The sequence below is a fragment of the Pongo pygmaeus genome, chromosome 20, assembly GCF_028885625.2.
Source record: "Pongo pygmaeus isolate AG05252 chromosome 20, NHGRI_mPonPyg2-v2.0_pri, whole genome shotgun sequence".
Taxonomy (NCBI): domain Eukaryota; kingdom Metazoa; phylum Chordata; class Mammalia; order Primates; family Hominidae; genus Pongo; species Pongo pygmaeus.
The window spans coordinates 47007141-47026059 of NC_072393.2; the positions used below are offsets into that span (position 1 = coordinate 47007141).

Here is an 18919-nt window from a genome sequence, read left to right on the forward strand (position 1 = left end):
GGTTGTGCGCGCCTGTAGTCCCAACTACTCCAAAGGCTGAGGCAGGAGGATCACTTGAGCACAGGAATGTGAGGTTACAGTGAACTGTGATCGCGCCACTGCATTCGTCTGGGCGACAAAGCGAGACCCTGTCTCAAAAAAAAAAAAAAAAAAGAGTCAAGGCTTAGTAAATATTCCTGAATTCCTGAAGGGGTGAAGAAAGGAAAAGGACAAGCGGGGGTCTAAACGAGAGCAGGAACCCTCAGAGTATGACGGCTGCAGGCTCCGGGGGAAAGTCCTTTAACCATCCATCCCAAAATTAAGCACGCTGGGAGCTGGAGTCACAGCAGTGAACAAACGAACAATGGTTCTGGTTCCTACTGACTGACAGGAGAGGTTTAAGGGTCTCTCACTCTCCGGGGAGACCCTTTCCTTCCTGGCTGCGGAGGGCGGAACCCGAGAGAGGCACGCATGCGCAATGTAACGTCTGCCTTAGGCCCGGAACTTCGGTTCCTGGGCGCAGCGGTGCACCCGGACCCGGAACATTCTCAGGCGAAAGTGTCTCTTGCGTGCGTGGGCCGGAGGTTGGTGTGCGGGGCACGCCGGGCGGTTGACAAGTCCGAGAGAATCAGGATGGAGGCCGTGGCGACGGCGACGGCGGCGAAGGAACCCGAAAAGGGTGAGATCTTGGTCACGCGCAGGCGGCGGGTGGGTGCGGCTGCGGTGTCTCTAGGAAATGATTCCCCCAGGAACGCGAAGGAGGACTCGTTTTAGGGGGACACCCGCCCCCCTCAGCTTTACCGGTCCTCTTCACCACTTTGCCCAGATTATTCCGTCCCTTGTCGCGGGGCTGACCTCCTTTTCCTCCATTCCTTCCCCCCGAAATTAACCTCTTCCCAGTTCCAGACCAATCCTTTCCATGTCCCTAACTCATTTCCTTACCAGGCTAACTCTCAAATTAACAGAAACCTCTCTACCCCGGCCTAATTCCTGCATTGCCTCAGACCAGCCCTTCTCAAATTACCTCCTTCCCTATACCAAGCTGAGCCTTCCCTTGCTCTAGACGAATCCTCCTACCTTTCCAGGCTAAACTTCTACCTGCCTCATGCAAACTTATCCCAATCTAACGATTCGTTCATTTCCCCCAAAGTGCGAAATCCAGCCAGGCTCCTTTCAAAGTCCTTACTCAATTTCTGTGCTTTCCCACAACCTTCAAAGTAATCCGATGTAGGGTGAGGTGTGGTTGGAAGCGTGGCTCAAACACCACTGGCCAAGAATTGGTAATTGTGGAAGCCAGATGGAGATGATTGGTATATGGAGGTTAGGGGGAGAGGTGTCGTTGTACTTTCTACTTTTGTGTATGTTTGAAATTTTCTAAAAATAAAAAATTTAACCTAAAAAAAGTCTTAAGGCCGGGTGCAGTGGCTCCCACTTGTAATCCCAACACTTTGGGAGGCCAAGGCAGGAGGGTTGCTTAAGCCCAGGAGTTTGAGACCAGCCTGGGCAAGAGAGAGAAACCTGATCTCTATAAACATTTAAAAATTAGCCAGGCCTGGTGGCTAGGAAGTAGCTAGGACAAGCTACTCAGGAGACTAACTAAGGTGGGAGTGTCACTCAAATCCTTTGAGACTGCAGTGACCTAAGATTATTACACCACTGCACTCCAGCCTCTGCAACAGAGTGAGACTTGAGCCCAGGAGTTTGAGACCAGCGCTGGCAACATAGCCAGACCCCATCTCTACAAAAAATTCAAAAATCAAGGCCGGGTCCGGTGGCTCACACCTGTAATCGCAGCACTTTGGAAGGCGGAGGCAGGAAGATCACCTCAGGTCAGGAGTTGGAGAGCAGCCTCGCCAACATAGCGAAACCCCGTCTCTACTAAAAATACAAATATTAGCCAGGCGTCGTGGTGTGTGCTTGTAATCCCAGCTACTCGGGAGGCTGAGGCACCAACTGGAATCACTTGAACCCGGGAGGCGGAGGTTGCAGTGAGCAGAGATCGCACCACTGTACTCCAGCCTGGGTAACAGAGCAAAACTCTGTCTCAAAAAAAAAAAAATTAGCCAGGTTTGATGGTGCATTCCTGTGGTCCCAGCTACTCAGGAGGCTGAGGCAGGAGGATAACTTGAGCCCAGGAGGTTGAAGCTGCAGTGAGCTGTGTTTGCACTATTGCATTCCAGTCTGAGCAACAGAGCAAGACCCTGTTTCAAAAAAAAGAAAAAGAAAAAATCTGTCTCTTGGCCCCATCTATCTCCTTCAGAGAGTCATGTACACTTGGGTCTCCATTTCCTCGTCTCCTGCTCACAACTGTCTGACTTTTCTCCTAAGAAACTGCTCTGATTAGGGTCTGCACTGACTTCCCCCATGTTGTTCAATCTAGTCACTCCATTCAGGTTTTTTGTTTGTTTGTTTGTTTTTTGAGAGAGTCTCACTCTGTTGCCCAGGCTGGAGTGCAGTGGCACGATCTCAGCTCACTGCAACCTCCACCTCCCAGGTTCAAGTGATTCCCGTGCCTCAGCCTCCCAAGTAGCTGGGATCACAGGTGCCCGCCACCATGCCTAATTTTGTATATTTTTAGTAGAGATGGGGTTTTACCATTTGGCCAGGCTGGCCTCGAACTTCTGACCTCAAGAGATCCTACTGCCTCAGCCTCCCATAGTGCTGGGATTACAGGTGTGAGCCACCACACTTGGCCCATTCAGGTTTTTTTTCTTACTAGACTGGACTAGAATTAAATACTGTTGACCCTTCCATCCTTTTTGCATGTTTTCCTTTGGCTTCAGCGACACCACAGTGCCTGATTTCCTGCCTGTCTCTCAGGCTGCTCCTTCTCAGCCTGACTTTGTTTCCCAGGGGTGCTGTAACAAAGTACTACAAACTGCATGGCTTCAAACAACAGAACTTTATTCTCTCATAGTTCTCAAGGCCAGAAGGCTGAAGTCAGTGTTGCTGAACTGAAATCCAGGTGTCTGTAGGGTCATGCTCCCCCACAGGCTCTGGGAGAAAACCCATTTCTTGCCTCTTCCAGCCAGTGGTGGTTTCTGGAATTCCTTGGCATATGGCTACATCACTCCAATCTCTGCTTCCCCTTTTGACATTGCCTTCCTTTTTTTAAGACGGAGTCTCGCTCTGTTGACCAGGCTGGAGTACGTGATCTCGGTTCACTGCAACCTCTGCCTCTGGAGTTCAAGCAATTCTCCTACCTCAGCCTCCTGAGTACCTGGTACTACAGGAGTGCACCACCACACCCGGCTAATTTTTTGTATTTTTGGTAGAGCGCCGTGTTGGTCAAGCTGGTCTTGAGCTCCTGACCTCAAGTGATCCGCCCACCTCGGCCTCCCAAAGTGCTGGGATTACAGGGGTGAGCCATTGCAACCGGCCTCTTTTTTTTTAAGGTAACAGTAATGGGCTCCAGGGATTACGATGTAGCTATCTTTTGCACAGCCAGTTTTTAGCTTCAGAGGCATGTCCTCCCCGCATCTGTGCAGTGCTTTTTCCTGGACCCTCTTCTCATCCCTCTCCCACTCCCCCGTGCCCTCCCCAATCCCTACCTCTTATTTCTCTTGGCTTTGGTTCTTGTCTTGACTCTGATGACACCCACAGCTCTGTCTCCAGCCCAACATTTCTCTCCTGAGGAGTCCGGAGGCCCGTGTAGCAGCAGTCGGACCATTCCCCTGGATGCCTCCCTTACTTCCCAGCACATCAGCCCCGTGGCTCCTCCACTCAGCCTCCTGACATCTTTCCGATTCGCTTACTTATGATTCTGTTCCTTCCTGCACAGCCCCTGCCCTTGTCCAGCTCAGTCTTCAGCTGCATCAGTGGTTTAAATCCTCCCTGATACACACAGCACATGTAATGTCACCTGTGACTTCTCTCCTCCCCAACCCAGCCGCGCTGCCTGAAGTTGCCTCTATATTCTGTTTTCACATGTTTCCTGGTTGCCGCAGGCTTGCTCCCTCCACTCTTAGGAAACAAGTCTCACCAACGTTTGCCCAGCGCTCCGCTTTCCTGTTTTCTTTCCATTTTTTTGAGACAGAGTCTTCACTCTGTCACCCAGGCTGGAGTGCAATGGCTGATCTCGGCCCACTGCAACCTGTGCCTCCTGGGTTCAAGTGATTCTTGTGCCTCTGCCTCCTGAGTAGCAGGGATTACAGGTGCCCACCACCATGCCCAGCTGATTTTTATATTTTTAGTAGAGGCAGGGTTTCACCATGTTGGCCAGGCTGGTCTCAAATTTGTGGCCTCAAGTGATCTGCCCACCTCAGCCTCCCAAAGTGCTGGATTACAGGCATGAGACACGGTGCCCAGCCAGCTTTCCTGTTTTCTTTGCCCATATTATTGTTGATCCTGACTGTGTCCCACATCAGACTGGGTGCTTCCTGAGGGCAGGAGCTGGACTGGATTCATCCTATGGATCCTCAGCATTGCCTGACTTAGGGCCTCTCAGAGATTTAGTTTTTTTCATTTTTTTTTTTTAAGTTTTGCTCTTGTTGCCCAGACTGGAGTGCAATGGCACGATCTTGGCTCACCGCAACCTCTGCCTCCCAGGTTCAAGCTATTCTCCTGCCTCAGCCTCCTGAGTAGCTGGCATTACAGGCATGTGCCACAACGACTAATTTTGTATTTTTAGTAGAGACGGGGTTTCTCCCAGTTGGTCAGGCTGGTCTTGAACTCCCGACCTCAGGTGATCCACCTGCCACAGCCTCCCAAAGTGCTGGGATTACAGGCGTGAGCCACCGTGCCCGGCCTAAGATTTAGAGTTATTAAAGAGTGGTTGGGTGAACGCATGAATGCATGAGAGAGTGAATGAATGAGTAAACAAATTAGCAAATGTATTAACGATTTAAAGAATTGAGTGGAAATAAGTCAGGCCTCAGGGCCTTTGCAGTAGTTGTTCCCTCTGCCTGGAATTCTCTTTTCCAAGAGATCTCATGGCTTAATCCCTCACCACCTGAGGTCTCTAATCAAATGTCACTTTTTTGGCAAAGCCTCTGAGCCTTCCATTTAAAATTGAAGCCTTGGCCAGGCATGGTGGTTTACACTGTAATCTCAGCACTTTGGAAGGCTGAGGCAGGAGGATCACTTGAGGCCAGGCGTTCAAGACCAGCCTGGGCAACACAGCAAGACCCTGTCTCTACCAAAAAAAATTAAAATTAGGCCGGGTCCAGTGGTGCACGCCTGTAACTCCAGCATTTTGGAAGATTGAGGTGGGAGGATTGCCTGAGCTCAAGAGATTGAGACCACCCTGGGCAACCTAGTAAGACCTTGTCTTTACTGAAACTTTTTTTTTTTTTTTTAATTTAAAGATTGGCAGGGTGCAGGCCGGGCGCGGTGGCTCACGCCTGTAATCCCAGCACTTTGGGAGGCCGAGGCGGGTGGATCACGAGGTCAGGAGTTCGAGACCAGCACGGCCAAGATGGTGAAACCCTGTCTCTACTAAAAATACAAAAATTAGCCGGGCATGGTGGCAGGCATCTGTAATCCCAGCTGCTCGGGAGGCTGAGGCAGAGAATTGCTTGAACCTGAGGCGGAGGTTGCAGTGAATCGAGATTGCTCCACTGCACTCCAGCCTGGGTGAAAGAGCAAGACTCCGTCTCAAAAAAAAAAAGATTGGCAGGGCGACACACCTGTAATCTCAGCACTTTGGGAGGCCGAAGCAGGGTGGATCACCTAGGGTCAGGAGTTGGAGACCAGCCTAGCCAACATAGCGAAACCCTGTCTCTACTAAAAATACAAAAATTAGCCAGGCATTATGGCTTGTACCTGTAATCCCAGCTAGTTGGGAGGCTGAGGCACCAACCGCAATCACTTGAACCCAGGAGGCAGCAGTTGCAGTGGGCAGATCTCACGCCATTGCACTCCAGCCTGGGCAACAAGAGCAAAACTCCATCTCAAAAAAAAAAAAAAAAAAAAGAAAGAAAAAAAAATTTAAAGATTAACTGAGTATGGTAGTGCATGCCTGTAGTCCTGGCTGCTCAGGAGGCTGAGGTGGGAGGATTGCTTGAGCCCAGGAGTTCAGCATTACAGTGAACCATGGTTGTGCCTTTGCACTCCAGCCTGGCAATGGAGCAAGGCCTTATCTCTTAAAACAAAAAATAAAAATAGGCCAGTCACAGTGGCTTACACCTTTAATCCCCAGCACTTTGGGAGGCCAAGGCAGGAGGACTGCTGGAGCCCTGGAGTTCGAGACCAGCCTGAGTAACATGTCAATACCCTGTCTTTACAAAAAATTTAAAAATTACACAGGCGTGGTGGTATATGCCTGTGGTCCTAGCTACACGGGAGGCTGAGATGGGAGGATCGCTCAAGCCCAGGAGGTCAAAGCTGCAGTGAGCTGTGATCTCCAGCCTGGGTGACAGAGCAAGACCCTGTCTCGAAAATAAAATAAAATTGCAGCCTCCTCCACCTCCTTCCCTCCTCCTTCCCTCTTTATTTTTCCGCATAACTCCAGGAAACCTAACACATTATGTTTTCGGTAATTATGTTGCTAATTGTTTGTGTCCCCTACTGAAATGTCAACTTTTGCTCACTGTGGTTTCTCTAGTGCCCAGAACAGTGCCCAGAATATAGTTGGTGCCCAGTAAATGTGAACTGAGTGAGTGACTAAGCCCCCAGTCCCTTCCCACACTCCCATCTCTGAACTAACAAATCTCTCCTTTCCTCAGGCTGCACAGAGCCTGGACCTGGGCACTGGGGTGAGCTGAGCCGGACACCAGTCCCATCTAAACCCCAGGACAAAGTGGAAGCAGCTGAGGCAACATCAGTGGCCCTGGACAGTGACACCTCCGGGGCTGAAAATGCAGCAGTGAGTGCTATGCTGCACGCTGTAGCCGCCAGCCGCCTGCCTGTTTGCAGCCAGCAGCAGGGTGAACCCGACTTGACAGAGCGTGAGAAAGTGGCCATCCTGGCCCAGCTGTACCACGAGAAGCCACTGGTGTTCCTGGAGCGCTTCCGCACAGGCCTCCGTGAGGAGCATCTGGCCTGCTTTGGCCACGTGCGTGGCGACCACCGTGCAGACTTCTACTGTGCTGAGGTGGCCCGGCAGGGCACTGCCCGGCCCCGCACCCTGCGTACACGCCTGCGTAACCGGCGCTATGCTGCCCTGCGAGAGCTGATCCAAGGTGTGGGGGCCAGATGGGCGAGAGTGGGCACAGATGGGGAGGGAGGGGAGACTGAGGCAGAGGGAATTAGAGAAAAGAATACAAGAGCAGAAACAGAGACAGAGATCCTGGGAGAGAAGTTTTGAGACAGAGACAGGGACACAGGAAGAGACTGAGACAGAAATGTAAAGTAAGGGGGAGAGATAGACAGGGGTCCAGGGAAGAGAATGGGACAGACAATGAGAATAGATGAGAATTCAGTAGATGTCAGAAGTGGCATTTCAGATTGGTAGGCTGAGGACACAGTACACAGTGCTGTGATAATTGGTCATACCTAAGGAACAAAACATGAAATCCCTACCTCATACCATATACAAAGGCATCAGGGGAAACCAAAAAGAGTATGTACATGACCTTGGGGACACAGAAGCCTTCTGAACAAGACACACTGTGAAAACCATGAAGGGAAAAAAACGATAGCTTTTTGACCGTGACATAATTAAAAGCATCCTTGTGACCACAACACCAGAACCAAAGTTAAAAGATGAGAGTGAATGAAGCAGAGAGTGAGTTAAGTCATTAGGGAGAAGGCACAAGTTATAGAGAGGTTCATAGAGAAAGAGAAAGAGGCTGGGCATCATGGCTTATGCCTGTAATCCCAGCACTTTGGGAGGTCAAGGTGGGCAGATTACTTGAGCTCATGAGTTCAAGACCAGCCTGGGCAACATGGCGAAATGCTGTCTCTACAAAAAATACAAAAATTAGCTGGGTGTGGTGGTGCCCTAGCTACTCAGAAGGCTGAGGTGGGAGAATTGCTTGAGCCTGGGAGGTGGAAGTTGTGTGAGCTGAGATCCCACCACTAAGCTCTAGCCTAGGTGATAAAGCCAGACCTTGTCTCAAAAAAAAAAAAAAAAAAAAGTGAAACACAGATGTGGAAATCAGGATGAAGACAGAAGGAAGATGGGCCGGGCACAGTCACTCAAGCCTGTAATCCCAGCACTTTGGGAGGGTGAGGTGGGGGTGGACCTGAGGTCAGGAGTTCCAGAGCAGCCTGGCCAACATGGTGAAACCCCATCTCTACTAAAAATACAAAAAAATTAGCCAGGTGTGGTGGCAGGCAACTGTAATCTCAGTTACTTGGGAGGCTGAGGCAGGAGAATTACGTGAATCTGGGAGGTGGAGGTTGCCAAAAAAAAGATGAATGAGGTGGGGGTAGGTGACAGAAACTGAAAAAAGCAGGAAAGATAGAAAGATGGAGATAAAGGAAGAGATGGAGAGAGATCCAGAGCCGGGGTGGGTGATAATCCAAGTTGGGGAGAAGGAGGGATAGAAACTGAATCCGCTAGAGGCTGGGCACAGTGGCTCAGACCTGTAATCCCAGCACTTTGGGAGGCCGAGGCAGGCAGATCACTTGAGATAAGGAGTTCAAGACCAGCCTGGCCAACGTGATGAAACCCCGTCTCTACTAAAAATACAAAAAAAAATTAGCCAGGCACTGTGGCAGGTTCCTGTAATCCCAGCTACTCAGGAGGCTGAGGCAGGAGAATCACTTGAACCCGGGAGGCGGAGGTTGCAGTTAGAGTTAGCTGAGATCACGCCACTACACTCCAGCCTGGGCAACAGAGTGAGACTCCATCTCAAAAAACTGAATCTGCTAGAGGATGCCAGAAACAGCTGGGGGTAAGAGAGCTGGCAGGAGTGGGGAAGCTGAGCAGGACAGGGACAGTCACAGCCTATGGTGCTGCAGAGGCCAGGAGTCCGAGCAGTTTCTTTGCCCTGGGCTCTGAAGACAGGGCTAAGACCAGTGGAGGGGAGGGACTAGGGCAGGTTTAACTGTTAACTGAGGGACAGAGTCACTCCTGCAGGAACAGGCAGCCAGGGGTGATGCAGGGAACTCAGGTTTTGGGGTAGTGGGGAAGCCAGGCCCACCTGAGGGGTTGCTGCATAAAGGAGCACTCGAGAGAGGAAGGATCTAGGGCCTTCCACCACCAGGAGGCTTTCCCAGGGATACACAGGCAGACGCCCCACCTGACCTGATCCCTTGCACACACATGCCAGATCCACGTGGATGTACGCACATACACGCCCCACAGTGAAGGCATGTCCGCTGCCAGCCAGACTGGAGCCCCACAAACAGGCACACAACCTAGAGACACACAACCTCTGCTGCATTGTCCTGCATGCTGACACCCAGACAGACAGGTGTCCGTGGGCATATGCTGGGCCTCATAGGACATGTGTGTGTACATGGGCCATGCACACGTCCATGGGCAGGAGCTTGCGCATCGTGCCTGGACACAGTTGTACACGAGCTCCAGACCGTCAAAGCCTCAGAGGCCAGGATGTAGCCAGGTCTGCCCGTACACACATATGCTTGGATGCATGAATACATGAATACACAGGAAGATAGAGGCCGGGCCACATAAACACACTCAGGCGCCTGCACGAGTAATCACATGCACATGACCAGGTGCCTGCATGAGTGCTTGCGCACACGGCCTCAGGCACCTGCATGAGTATTCACGCGCACGCCTCAGGCGCCTGCATGAGTATTCACGCGCACGCCTCAGGCACCTGCATGAGTACTCATGGGCACACCTCAGGTGCCTGCATGTTTTCCTGTGTTTTTGAATGTGCATACACACACTTGGACTGTGTACGCACATCATCCCACAAGCATGATCACACACATACCCACATGGACACGTCTGCTCAGTCACTCACCCCATGCCCACCCTGTCTCTCCTCTGTGCAGGGGGCGAGTACTTCAGTGATGAGCAGATGCGGTTCCGGGCCCCCCTGCTATACGAGCAGTACATCGGGCAGTACCTCACCCAGGAGGAGCTCAGTGCCCGTACCCCAACCCATCAGCCCCCCAAGCCTGGGTCCCCCGGGAGACCTGCTTGCCCGCTCTCCAACTTGCTGCTCCAGTCCTACGAGGAGCGGGAGCTACAGCAGCGTCTGCTCCAACAGCAGGAGGAGGAGGAGGCCTGCTTGGAGGAAGAGGAAGAGGAGGAGGACAGTGATGAGGAAGGTGAGGGCCAGTAGCAGGGAGACCCCAGATTCCAGACACCCCAGCCCCAGGCCTGTCTGTCTCCACTTCATGGCAGCAGGCTGGGCCCCCAACCTGCAAAAGCCGACATTGCATCCCTCCCCTGCTCGGCCTGACTCTCTGTGTCCTTCCAATCGCTGCAGCATCCCCATCCCCCACTCTGAGGCACCAAATGACCCCTCGCCTCCAGGTCTCGTCAGGCCGTTCCCTCTGCCAGGAATGCCTCTCCTCCCACCCTTCAGGTCTCAGATCCTGACCTGAGGATACAGTCTCCAGAGCACTATATGGTCATGTGTTTTATGCGTGTCCCTGGAGGGCAGGGACCAGGGCCATCTCTGTCACTACTGTGTTCCCAGAGCCACCCAGCACAAGGCTGGGCACAGGAGCAGCAGCTCTCTGTGGACTCTGTGCTCAGTGCCTGCCCGAGTGTACCCGCATTCACACCCCCTCTGCTCTCCCTCTGCAGACCAGAGGTCAGGCAAGGACTCAGAGGTCTGGGTTCCCGACTCGGAGGAGAGGCTGATCCTGCGAGAGGAGTTCACCAGCCGCATGCACCAGCGCTTCCTAGATGGCAAGGACGGGGACTTTGACTACAGGTGCTCCTGTGCCCCCACCTCCCCATCCCCCAGCCCAGCATCCCACGGCCTTTGGTCACATGCAGAGCCCTTACCAAGCTGTGGGGGCGTCCCTTTGTGGAGGTAGAAGGCCCCAGAACAGTTCCAGGATGTGGGGTTGAACAGCCAAAGGAAGAGGCTGGGTGACCTTGGACTAGCCTTGTCCATCTCAGACCCTCAGTCTCCTCACCTCTAAGGCAGGGGGTGGACAGGGATGACATAGCTCAGTATCAATGAAACCCTGAAACACTTCCCTCCTGACAATGGCAGAGGCTACTACCCCAAGCCCCCCAAGTCTCCCTAGGAAGCCCAACCTCTTCCACTTCACCTTGGACCTCCTCATGCTGCAGGAAGTAACCCCTGGCAGGGTTCATGCCCAGCATGGAGGGGCCTGCACTGGCTGCCCCCACAGTTACAGTTGTTCATTTCTCCAGTAGCACCCCAGGGCTGAGACACATGGGCCACCTGCTTTGGAAAAGGACCCAGGAGAGTGATGTGTCAGTCAAAGATTGGTTTTGTCATTTAAGGTAGTTTTGCCTTGTGGTCCCAAACACTGGGCCCAGCAGCAGAGGACCCTCCTTGGTTTCACATCCAGCCCCGATGACATGTGAAATGTGTGACCACACATAAGTGGACCCTATGTCCGTCCTGAGGTGGGCTCATCAGGAAAGTGGGAATTGTGATTGCCACTGCCATGGGGCCCAGCCATGGTCACCGGAGCCTCCTCCTGTTCTGGGATGCCTGGCTCTTGAATGGAATCTGGCTGCTCCACTTCCAGCCAGGCAGGCCTGCTCAGAGCCCCAGTTCCTGCACGCAAAGTGGTGAGCAGAGGGCCTGGACCACGGGGACCCTCATTCAGCAGGCATCACTGCTGTTCCCAAACCAGGGCCCAGGAGGAAATTGGGGGTGGCAGGGACCACAGTGTGTTGCCTCGGGAGGGCAGCAGTGGCCCCGACGTGTCCCCCATCTGTGCATTCAGTTGGCATGTGCTGAGTGTCTGCGATGTCCACAGGCTCTGAGGATAAGGTGGGGACCAAAACCAACGAAAGGCTTCCCTGCCTGGAAAGGGGTCCCATTCTAGTGAGGAAGATCTAGCATTTTCTAGCACTTCATGGTGATGGGGCTATGAGGAAAAGTGAAGCAGCGGGAGGGGAGTGACAGGGTGGCTAGGGAAGGCATCTCTGAGGGGTTGACAGCAAAGGCCTGCAGGAAGTGGGAGGAGCATTCCTGGCAGAGGCCATAGTAGGTGCCAGAGCCCCCAGCAGCACCCAGGGTCAGAAGGGGCTGGAGCAGTCACAAGGGGTCGCAAGGGGGTAGGAGATCTCTGAGTGGCCAAATCAAGCTAGGCTTGGCGACCCAAGTGAGTGCTACTGGGTTTACTTGCTGCCTTAGGGCATGGGCAGCTGTCCTGCCTGTGGTCAGCTCTGGCTGATCCCGGCCTCTGTCCACTGGAGGGCAGTAGCAAGCCCCCAGTGATGACGTCAAAATGTCAAAATGCCGTGGGGGCAAAATCACCCCCAAGTGGTTCTTTGTTGAGAGCCACTGCCTGCTTGAGAATGTAAGCCCATGTGTCGCCACATTTTACAGCTTTTTAAGAAAAACTAGAGCTTTGGGTTTTTTTTTAGACAGGGTCTCCTTTGTCACCCAGGCTGGAATGTGGTGGTTTGATCATAGCTCACCGCAGCCTTGACCTCCTGGCCTGAAGTTAGCCTCCCGCCTCACCCAACTGAGTAAGCTGGGACTACAGGTGCTCACCACCACGCCTGGCTACTTTTTCAATTTTTTTGTAGAGACATGGTCTCCCTTTGTTGCCCAGGGCTCCAGCTGCTGGGCTCAAGCCATCTTCCTGCCTTGGCCTCCCATAGTGCTGGGATTGCAGGCATGAGCCACCATGCCCAGCCCAGAGGTTTTGTGCAAATTGTGATTTGGAAAATGCTTCCTTGAGTTTTAAACCCTGGGAGTTTTAAACACCATCCCCCTTGGGAGGGTCAGCTCTGATGGCTGCCAGCACATGGCCTTTGACATCAGGGTGCCCCAGGCCTTTGACCTGGGCATCCCAGGGTCCCAGGGAGACCCAGTCCTTGACAGCCTCCTCCCCCTGCAGCACCGTAGACGACAACCCCGACTTCGACAACCTCGACATTGTGGCACGGGATGAGGAGGAGAGGTACTTCGATGAGGAAGAACCTGAGGATGCACCCAGCCCAGAGCTGGATGGGGACTGATGGCCACTACCCTTCCCACCACCTGCTGCATCCCCGACCCCAACAAGGCAGCTGATTCCAGGCCTGCTCAGTGACCCTTTCTCTAGGAGGACATCAGGGCAGTGCCCCACAACCCACGCACACCACCATCTCACTGGGTCTAGTCTCATCTCAGACAACCCCCACCCCCTCTGTTTCTGGGGTTCCCTGTCTTTCTCGTCTCTCCCACCCTGTTTCCTGCCTCTGTCTTTCTTGGTGTCTGTCTGGGCTTCTTTCTGTCTCTTTCTGTCGTTCTGTCTCTCTTCCTACCTCCGCTCCCTCTTTCCAGTGCTCTGGCTGGCTGTATCTCCCTTTCTCCCCCTCTCTCTCTGCCTTAGGCTCTGTCTCCACCGCAGGGCCCAAGGTGAAAGTCCTCCCCTTGCCGGAGGCCAGCTGGCAGGGCCTTTCGTGGCTGGAAGTGGCCAGTTTGGTTCCGGTGCTGACCCCTAGGCCCCAGCACAGCTGCCTCCCGCGCTGTCTGTCTCCCCTTCTCTGTTTATGTCTGCGCTGTGTCTCACACTCAGAGCCTCCTTGCTTCTGTTAGGTTCCCATCTCTCCTTCTGCCTCACTGTGGGCCTCTTCTTTCTACTTGTATATTTCCACCTCTCTAGGCCTCTGCTGTCACTGTCCCTCTCTATCTGTCTCTCAGCCTTTATCTCTGGGTTTTGATCCCCTGCTCCAGGCTCTGGGCCCCTTCTTCCCCCTTCCCTCAAACCTGGCTGCTATAGGCAGCAGAACCCTGACCACTGAGTAATGTAGCCCCAGGGGAGGGAGGAGACCCCAGGCAGGGAGGATGGGGGCAGCTCTCTTCTCTCCCCAGGACCCAGGCTGTGGATCACGGGGCCTGCCAGCTTGAGTGTAGAGGGAGGGGGGACTCTACCCCTCTCAGCCCCACCAGCCCCCCTCTGCCCAACCACAATTTTCCCTTCCTCCGCCTTCCTCTCCCTCTCCTGTTTACACTCCCCGAATGCGCACAGGCTGTTATCATGGGTCCTGAGTCATCCCACACACAGCCTGCCCCAGCGTCCCTGCCCCCAGCTGGCCGCAGGGCCCGCCCCATGGAGCCCCCTGCCGCCCTGGGCTAATGGGAGCCAGATGGCCGCCTGGTGACTCAGCCACCGGGCCTGTGGGAACCCAGGCGTCCCGCCTTCCCATGCCCCCACACCCGGCTCCTGCTCCCCCAGCAGACACACACACAGGAGGGCCTGGCCACTGTTGAGGGGGCGCACAGGCCAAGGGTCAGCAAGTCGGGGCCTAGGGACTCCTCATGCCTCTGAGATGGAATGGTGGTATCCTACCATGGTCGAGCCTGAAGGACCCTCAAAACTGCCTCCTGGAGTCCACGGTTCCTGACCTCCGAGCCTCAGCTATGCCCTCTGGGTCAACCAGAATTAGAGCCAGACAGGGAAAGTGAGAGCTGGATGGAGGCAGACAAGATGCTCAGAGCGACTATTAAAGACGAAAGCCTCTGCTACCAAGCGCTTCTGTCCTCTGCCAGGCCCGAGCGAAGTGCCTGACACCGGGTTGGATCCTCAGACGGCCCCGTGAACTAGTGAAATGGGTCAAGGGAGGCCCGGAAAGATGTTGCTTCCTCAAGGCCACTCGGCCATCAGAGGCAGAAATGAAACAGGAACCCAGGCCTAGAATCACAAAGGTCCTAGAAACCACTTGGCTGTCTGGCCTCTCAAGTGTCAGGGCCATCCAGAGTGGGACAGCGTTGGAGGGACAAGTGTGCACGCAGATGTCCTCAGACGGGAAGGTTTGAGAAGGGTCAGATGGCAGGCGGGCCTAACAAGGGCTCCGTGCTAGCCACTGTCCCACACACAGACAGGATCAGGCCATCTTGATATGGAGATCAGTCCCCAAATCACTGAGTTGTCCCAGCAGTGCTATGCGCTAGGCACTACCAATATCACTCCTCTATTTCCCAGAGGAGGAAGCAGCAGCTAGACTCCAGGACCTTGGGGTCATACCTCTCAGAAAGCCAAGAATGCAAGATGAGAGCTGTCTGTCTCTTACCTGCCTGTATTTGTGCCCCATTTTTAAGAGCAGAGGGCCTGGGCTACGGGAAAGGTAATCAGCCCTTGGTGATGGGCACATTTTTGACCAGTCTATCATTTGGTCATTAAATTTGTTTACGATATACTTTGCTATACGTAAATTTGTTGTGTAGGTTTTTAAAAAGCGATGAGAGACAGAAATTGAGTCAGAATTAGGGTTAGTCAGATGGTCAAGACGTGAGCATCTAGCTGACAGACAGAGGTGGAGCCGGTCCCAGGGACAGGGATTAGATGGGGAGACAGGAAGAGAGGTGGAGACAGAGTGGGGTAGGGATGACGGGAGACACACCCCCTGGTCACTGCCTCTGAGACCTGCGGGTGGTGGGCCCCCAGGGCGGGCACCTCCCATCCCCCTCCCAGTTCTCCCGGGGTCGGGGTAGGCGGAAAGGCTGAGTCAGGGAGGGCGGGCCCCGCAGAGAGACAACCCCTAGGTGGGCATCCGGCCCCCACCCCCGTGTCTCCTGTCCGTCCTGGCCCTGGCCCTGGCCTGGCTCGCTGGCCTGGCCGCCACCCCACCCCCCACGTCTGACACCTCCATGCGTCCTGCCAAAGCGAGCTGCCTCCCTGCACTCTTCCCCCTCCAGCTCCAGTCATTCTGTCCCTCTGTCCCCAGTCTCTTCTCCCTGCTTCTCTGCATTTCTTTCCAGCCCTCTGCCTTCCTCCCTCGCCACCACTGTTCTGTCTTCTCGTTCTGTCTCCACACCTCTGGCTGTTGGTGTCTCCCCGTGACTTTCCGTCTCCCCTCTCTCTCCTCCCTTGTTTTTCCCATGCCTCTCCCTCCCTCCCTCCCTCCCTCCCTCTCCTCCCTCTCCTCCCCACCTTTTCCACTCCATGTCCCCAGCCATTCTCCATCTCTGTTCTCAGCTCCTGCCACCTCGTTTCCCCATCCCTTTCTCTGCTGGAGCCTCTGGGGGGCTCTGTCCTCCCCTCACTTTGCCCTTTCCCTCTCTCTGCTGTGTGTCTTGGCCCGCCCCCCGTGCCCCCCATCTCCTCTGTCTCCCACACTCTGGGAAGCCCGGCTGGGATATCCAGGTTGGAGCCTCACTGGCGGCCCCTGGAAACCCAGAATGAGGGGTCACCGCCTCTCGCCCACCCAGAAAGGGCGCAGGAGGGGGCAGCAAGTTTGCGGGGCCTGTCTGGCCAGAAGGAAATGTCTGTGCTGTGGCCTGGTCACCCCCGCCCCCAGGACCTGCTGGGCTGCTGCCGCCCCCGGCCAGGGCTGAGGCCGAGTAAACACAGCAGACACAGCCGCTGGCAGCCTGGGATATTTATACCGAGGCTGGGCGTGGGTCCAGTGCCCACCACAGCCCCTGCCCTGCCCTGCTTTGCCTGCTGCCACAGCCAGCTCTGAGCCAGCGTGGCACCAGCCGGCAAGGGGACGTGCCGCAGACACAGCCTGCGCCGGGTATGGAGGCCAACAGGCACTGGCCATTCACGATGCAGGCGGCTTCATGGACGCACCCTGTCCCCCTCCCCTGAAAACACCAGCACACAATGTGGACCCACACTCACAACCGCTTGCAAACACACATCCACCCCTGCTGAGAACGCGAAATCCCCTCAACGATGATGCAGCACAGACCCACACAACTCCACACACTGCAGTCACCAGCCTACATGTGGGAATACAGCATGCAGACACCACCTTAGCACCTGCTCACAGCACCCACAGGCTGGGAACACCAGTCCCTGAGACGGACACACACAGCCCCGAAGGGCAGCCCTCCCTCACACACACAAACACCGAGAACCACAGGAAGCATGCTGGACGCACACCACGTAGACAAACATGCTCAGAATACCAACGACACACGCACTGATCACAGTGCAACCCAGAAACAACTCACAACTCACCCGCCTCATATGTAAGAAACACACACACACGGCTGGGCGTGGTGGCTCATGCCTGTGTCTCAGTACTTTGGGAGGCCGAGGTGGGCGGATTACAAGGTCAGGAGTTCGAGACCAGCCTGGCCAACATGGTGAAACCCCATCTCTACTAAAAATACAAAAATTAGCAGGGCGTGGTGGTGGGCGCCTGTAATCCCATCTACTCAGGAGGCTGAGGTAGGAGAATCGCTTGAGCCCAGGAGGCGGAGCTTGCAGTGAGCCAAGATCGCGCCATTGCACTCCAGCCTGGGCGACAGAGCAAGACCCCATTTTACACACACATACACATGCACAGTCACTCCCCTCTCCTGGAGAAACATCATTCCCCCAGATGATTAACATATGCAGAAAACACCACATTTCAAGTCAAACTTACACTAAAAAATGCACAAATTTACACCCAGAAGAACAGTGAAGATGTTGAGAAAAATATCAGACACACAATATGCCCCAGATACATGGCCGACTTGCAGAATCAAACAGTGCCAGAGCATAAAACCCACAGAAAATACAACAGCTTGCCCAGCAGAAATACAAAATGCAGACGCACACCCCAGAAATGCAGCGCAGCCACAAACACACGGAGCTAACACGTGCTGAGGACACACACAGACAAGACCATCCATACCAAACAGCACACAGGCCCCCAGAACACCCATGCCAGACGCAACTCACACCACAAAGCTTGGAATCACACACACACAATAAGGTCCTGAACACACAAATCCAAATCCACACTGGAACCTCAAATACTCTGCATGTCCAGAGACTGAGGGGGAAGGGGCTTTCTCTCATCCCCCAATCTCCCCACTCCCCCTTGGTGACCCGGGTCCCAGGCCCGTCTTGGGGGCAGGGGGAGGGGGCAGGAAGGCCTGAGCTGGCCTCCCCCAGCGGCTTCCTGCCCCACGGGGGCTGGACAGGAAGCTGGGGCTCCAGCCGGAACCCAGGCTCCCCCCACGACTTCCCTCTGTGGCCCCAGGCTGCCTGCAGAGGCAGGGGCGGTGCAGGGGGAGGGAGCGGGGAGCCCCAACCCCTGCCCTGCCCCTGCGGTCAGCCACAGGCGGGGGCAGACTTGTCCCGACGGGGCTGAGCCACCCATCGGGCTTGGGTGCCAGGGTGGCAGGGCAGGGGCAGTGCGCACGCGGCCAGAGGAAGGTGCTGAGCCCACAGTTTCCCCTCCCCGCCCTGTGGGGCTGTGCCAGCTCACCCAGCAGCCCGGGGCAGGTGGGCGGGGTGTGTCATGAGGGCGTGTCGGGCAGGTCGACCACACTCTGCGAGTGTGCAGCCAGCACTTGTCCTCAGGCCGAGGCACGAGCTGGGGCTGGGCGTGTGAGGGCCGCGTCTGCCACCCTGGGGGTGTGTCTGCTCCGTCTGGGACCCTGGGTGTGACAGTGTGTCTGGGCGTGACGTGACGGGGTCGCTGCAATCTGTGGGGCCCTGTGGGACTCCCCAGGCTGGAATTGTGCGTGTGCGGCGGAGGGTGTGGGATGTCAGACTGAGTGGGTAAGACCGACCTGCTGTCTGTGAGGTTGTGACGTGTCAGACCTCTGTGTGGGGTGTGTCTGGTGGGACTGCGACAGGTCCGACTGTGGACATGCACCCTGGACCTGTTTGTGACTGTGACCCCATGGAGGAGGTAGCTGTTGAGGGATCCATTTCCTGTCCGGGCTTTGATGCTGTGATGCGTGTGCGTGCATGACACTGTTTGAATCAGTGTCTGGTGTGCGGTGGTTGCGACCATGACCCTGTGGAATATATTTGTATATGACTGTGTTGTGCCAGGTCCCTATTGAAGTCTCTGCTCGTGTTGTGTCCCAGTGAGGCTCTGAGGCTGTGTGGTGTTTACGTGATGGGCTGACACTTTCTCTATTCGTATCTGTGTATATGTGGGCTGCAGCTGCTGCCAAATGGCACAGCCCATGTGTTACGGGCCCTGCAGGAGTCTCCGTGTGTCCACGGCAGCTCTGAGAGGTGAATGTTT

General features: G+C 54.8%; 1 protein-coding gene across 1 annotated transcript; it reads left to right on the forward strand.

Annotated features, from left to right (window-relative positions):
• Positions 1–280: 280 nt before the first annotated feature.
• On the forward strand, positions 281–15131 carry CCDC97 (coiled-coil domain containing 97). The gene is made up of 5 exons (XM_054466081.2): positions 281–658; positions 6645–7100; positions 9835–10113; positions 10598–10727; positions 12850–15131. Exons 1-5 carry the CDS (start codon positions 451–453, stop codon positions 12968–12970), a joined length of 1194 nt encoding a protein of 397 aa, XP_054322056.1. The 5' UTR covers positions 281–450; the 3' UTR covers positions 12971–15131.
• The last annotated feature ends 3788 nt before the right edge of the window (positions 15132–18919 follow it).

Excerpts from the sequence above, each read along its gene's own strand:
- CCDC97 (XM_054466081.2), top strand. The coding sequence starts at position 451 with ATGCGCAATGTAACGTCTGCCTTAGGCCCGGAACTTCGGTTCCTGGGC. Across the intron at positions 7,101-9,834 it reads CCTGCGAGAGCTGATCCAAG|GGGGCGAGTACTTCAGTGAT; the intron begins GTGTGGGGGCCA and ends TCCTCTGTGCAG. Across the intron at positions 10,114-10,597 it reads GGAGGACAGTGATGAGGAAG|ACCAGAGGTCAGGCAAGGAC; the intron begins GTGAGGGCCAGT and ends CTCCCTCTGCAG.